The sequence below is a fragment of the Genypterus blacodes genome, unplaced genomic scaffold, assembly GCF_046128005.1.
Source record: "Genypterus blacodes isolate CSIRO-AG114 ecotype Tasmania unplaced genomic scaffold, CSIRO-AGI_Gbla_v1 ptg000214l_1, whole genome shotgun sequence".
In the NCBI taxonomy this organism is placed as follows: domain Eukaryota; kingdom Metazoa; phylum Chordata; class Actinopteri; order Ophidiiformes; family Ophidiidae; genus Genypterus; species Genypterus blacodes.
The window spans coordinates 2,472,501-2,477,117 of record NW_027467013.1 but is presented as its reverse complement, the minus strand read 5'-3'; the positions used below and the strand labels follow the sequence as shown (position 1 = coordinate 2,477,117).

At 46.8% G+C, this 4,617-nt stretch overlaps 1 protein-coding gene across 1 annotated transcript in view; it reads right to left on the bottom strand.

Annotated features, from left to right (window-relative positions):
• Positions 1-1,218: 1,218 nt before the first annotated feature.
• The window catches only part of asmt (acetylserotonin O-methyltransferase), an 8,050-nt gene continuing 4,651 nt past the window's right edge, over positions 1,219-4,617 (bottom strand). Inside the window, exons 6-8 of the mRNA XM_076169936.1 lie at positions 2,584-2,724; positions 1,826-1,948; positions 1,219-1,448 (exon numbers count right to left, since the gene is read on the bottom strand). Of these exons, the coding sequence (XP_076026051.1) occupies positions 1,219-1,448; positions 1,826-1,948; positions 2,584-2,724 (494 nt within the window). The remainder of the gene's footprint in view (positions 1,449-1,825; positions 1,949-2,583; positions 2,725-4,617) is intronic.

Genomic DNA, 4,617 nt, shown 5'->3' with positions numbered 1-4,617 from the left:
TTGATTTTGACATCTTTGACTTGTGATTTGGCTTGGACTTTACTCAGAGAGACCTGAAAACTTCCCCAAAACAGAAATATGAAGTTGTTATTGTCGTTTATCTGGAAGGTTTAGCATTTAGAGCTCAAACGTTTAGGACTTGTGACTTAAGTGGATAATGGGTAATGGTCTTTATTTAAAGTTAAAGGGTTAAAGTTCACTGCAGCACTTGTTAACCATCCTGATGGTGTGTAAGTTGCTCTCGGTGTCTCACACAGGTCAAAGCGTCTGCAGCCTCAGCGCTTCATTTCCCTTAATTAGACTGACTGTGTGAAATGCAGTCCATGTGGATTCGACTCGGCTCTAATTTGTTTCCTTTGAAGTCAATTAATTCACAATTACTGAGGGAGAGAAGAGCGGAGAGGGGATGAAATGAAAGCGGAAATGAAACGGCGTGAGAGAGACGGTGACGCTAACGCCAGCACTGGCGGCCGATCCTGGTTTAGGAAAGCTAATAATCATTATTTTCAGGTAAAATGCTCCAAAAATGAATGACCAAATGATAAGCTTTCAATTTCCTGCACATGTTTAGGATGGAAAAGCCACATGCAGCCTGTGTAGTTGATCACAGTGATAGGCTGATAGGGTTTTAATAAAGGCCATTATTAGCAAACGGATTTAACAGTGGAACTCTTTTACATTTACTTAATTCTGGCTACATTCTGTGCTCAGAAGATGAAGTGGATGAAATGAAAAGGAAGGCGCGGCCATGATGGAGAAGACTTAATGAGTCACGTCCGTCATGACAAAGAAGACGAGACAAAGGCGGTTTTATTGGGCTGTTAATAAGAGGAAGAGGTGAGGGGGGGTCACACAAAGGGCTTAGAGCTCAGTGATGAAGAAAGATATCAAAGGACATCGGTCGTCCTCTGAGTAATGAGATGAGACCTGGACACAGGTTGGGCTTTACAGACAATGGAGACGTGAGACTTCAAAGCCACGCTGTAACTTTGGAAACATGTTTTTGTATCGATCTAAGTGCTCTTTGTAAAATATCACGTCTCTGCAGTGCCTCCTACTGACCTTTCTGTCCAGGAGTACCACCATTTACCACAAGGGGCATCACTCATGTGTCAGTCTGGTCTCGTGTTGTGGAGGAGGGACGGTGGTGAGACAGGAAGGAAGCGGTGAGACATATTCTGACGTTTATTCGAGTACACAAACTCAAACTACCAAACTCTATCCTGTGTGTTGTGTCTCTTTGCGTCCCAGCACTGCGTCGTAGATCTTCCCTGTGAGACGGTGGTGGACGCGTGTGAAACCAGCAGCAGCCAGCAGGGCGGCGTACTGAGCAGCCGTCCTCTCCCGGCCCTCTGTCTGCACCAGCATGTTGAGGGAGTAGAGCTGCGCTGTCAGAGGGCCAGAGCCATCCTCTTGGAGCAACGCCTCCACCACCAGCACAGCGCCCCCTGCAGGAGGGAGCGGGAAGGAGCAGGAAAGAGGAATTTATCACATCTCACTTTCTCTCTCACTTCCTACATTATTTCTTTTCTACGGTTTGTCCTGCTTTCATTCTTTGTGTTCCATCCCTTTCGTTCTTTCTTTCACACACACTGTGCACACATAAAAACACAGCAGAGGGCTTTGTGTGTGTGTGCATCTGTCTTTGATCAAAGTCAGGAAGGACAGATTTTTCTGGGATCAGCTGCATTGTGGGATTCAATCTGCCATCTCATTTGAAGCAGGGAAAAAAACTCACCCTTTTCTCACACACACACACACACACACACACACACACACACACACACACACACACACACACACACACACACACACACACACAGACCTGGCTTGCAGGCTTGGTAGACTCTAGTGAGTAGCTCTATGCAGCGATCGTCTGTCCAGTCATGGAGGATTCTGGCAAGGATGTAGAGGTCAGCCTCGGGCAGGAGATCTTTGAAGAAGTCCCCTAAACACACACACACACAAGCACACACACAGACCCACACACCCTATATTTGATCATGGATGTAATAATTCTTTGACAAGGCTTTCAGGAAGACATTGACATTGATTCTATAGTTGCTTTACAAACTCAAACGCAACAAATACATTTAGGTTACGTCGCTGAAATCGAATCAAAACACAAACACACTCCGTCACATGCAGTGTAAATGCAGTCAAGGGACCAAACGGGCTCGCCTTTACGGGTTGGAGCACTGACACACAACTACACACATGGTCCGATCGAAATCAAATAACACATAGTTTCATCTGGAGGCTTCCCGAGGGAAACCACGGGGCCGACCCAGAATGCATCTGGCCTGGGAGAGATAGCTGAATGGATGGATATGAGCCGGACATACAACCACAATGATATTTGTTGTATCAGTCACTTTCAAATATCTGTGCAGAGCTGAAAATCAATAGCTGTGTTATGTGAATATTGATTGACGTGCAGTAGATCGTTCATAATGCGTTTGAGTCACGTCTGCAGGGCCGACACGCCGCCGGTTTGAACTCACACGGGATATCACACAGGTACGTAAGTGTGCGTGTGGACATAAGTCAGGTGATTCAGTTGAGGCATAATGATGTAGTTACCTTCGCAGAAACTTATCCTCGGGTCGGCCTCGTTGACAAAGTGTTCTTTTGACGTACACACCACCTTGGGGAGGTCAAAGATTGTCACCGTGCATTCTGGGTAGGAGGATGTGCACTGCTTGGCTAATGCGCCACTGCAACCTGCAAAAGAGAGAGAGAGAGAGAGAGAGAGAGAGAGAGAGGGAGAGAGTTGCTGAGAGCCTCGGTGCGAAGAACACACACTGAAGCACCAGCGCGTTTACCTTCCTCTGTCACTCACAAACACACACACACACTAACACACACAGTCACACCAGTCGATCGAATATTTTTGTTTTGTTTTCTTCAATTCCATTTGGACGCATTATAGAGAAATGGTTCATCTAATATTTATGAAGGCTCAAAAACAAAGTAAACGGAGTCAGAGAGAAACTGTTATTAAAGAGAGAGACACACACACACACACACACACACACACACATACACACCCTCGAAGAAATAGGGATTTAATGTAAAAATATGGATCTTTGAACTTGACGCTTTGGCAGAATTATCATCAGCTTACATGCTTCAACACGCAAACTGAATGTAAAACAAGGGGAGGGAGAGAGAGAGAGAGAGAGAGAGAGAGAGAGAGAGAGAGAGAGAGAGAGAGAGAAAATGATGAAGAATGTATAAATGAGACAAAGTGATAAAAGGGCAGCGAGGTGGAAGAGGCTTAAAGGGGCATACTTTGACAAACATGGACGTGTGTGTGTGTGTGTGTTTGGTATACTGTATGTGTGTGCGCGCCTGTTTGTGTGAAAGAGCGAGCGAGACCATTATAAGAATACAGATTGATTTAGAAACAGCAGGTCGTGTTAGAGGAGGGATGCAGCGCGTGCGCGCGCACACACACACACACACACACACACACACACACACACACACACACACACACACACACACACACACACACACACACACACACTTTGGCTTTGACATCAAACGAGGGTCAGCAGAAGAGGAAAATCAAAGAGCAGCAAGAGGGAAGAGACCCACATTACCCGACCTGTCTCCAGCAGGCTGAGCCTAGTCTGTCTGTCTGTCTGTCCCACTTTATTAATGGGAATTCATTCATTTCTCCCATGGTTTGATTGATAAGTTCTGAGCTGGACACGTAGAGCCAAAGCGACCCAGGACTTCACTGATGCGGTGTGAGTAAAATCATTCCCCAGGTGTTTTCACACGTCGCCTGTATCGATTTGAGCAAAGTGATTATAACTTACAAGTGTTCCAGAGGCGCCCGAGGCTCCATGAGCACTACAAGTTGGACAAACTCGACCGGTGTGGAGTCATTATGCGCTTTGCTGGCTGTTATCCCTGATTGTAGCTTTGAACTGGTTCCGGTTTCCACCCTGCTTCACCTGATGTGACCCCCTTACACGCTCACCTCTCCACCAACATGAAAGAGTGTTTGGCTGGAGCCGTCTCCCCTCAGATGATGAGCTCCAAACAGCCGTGGACCGACAGGAAAAAGACTTCTGTGAAACTGCTATCACATCCCCTCAGCATCAGCCAGGGACTTTGGTGCAGACTGCTCAGAACTTATCAATCAACTCACTCGCTGCCTGTCATATTTCTGGTCAAAGAGAGACTGGTGATGTGGACAGACAGGCTGACAGGAACATAGAGAGGGAAAGACAGACAGGCTGAGAGAGAAGGAGAGAGAGAGAGAGAGAGACTGAGAGACAGACAAGTAGACAAATAGACAGAAAGGCAGAAGGAAAGACAAACGGATACAGAAGAGAGAAACAGAGAGAGCGCGGGAGGCAGACAGAGAGAGATGGACAGAGAGAGAGACGGGCACAGAGACGGAGAGGGAGACAGATGGACAGACGGAGCTCCTCATCAGCAGGGGTCTAAGACATAACAGATGCTGTTTGAAAGACAAAGTCATGATAGGACAGAGCAGTCACGGCCTTCATACTTCCTGTTGTGTCTCTCGCTCCTCGCTCTCTCTGTCGTGCACACACACACTTACACACTCTTATTGGAGACGGACATAATAGGGCA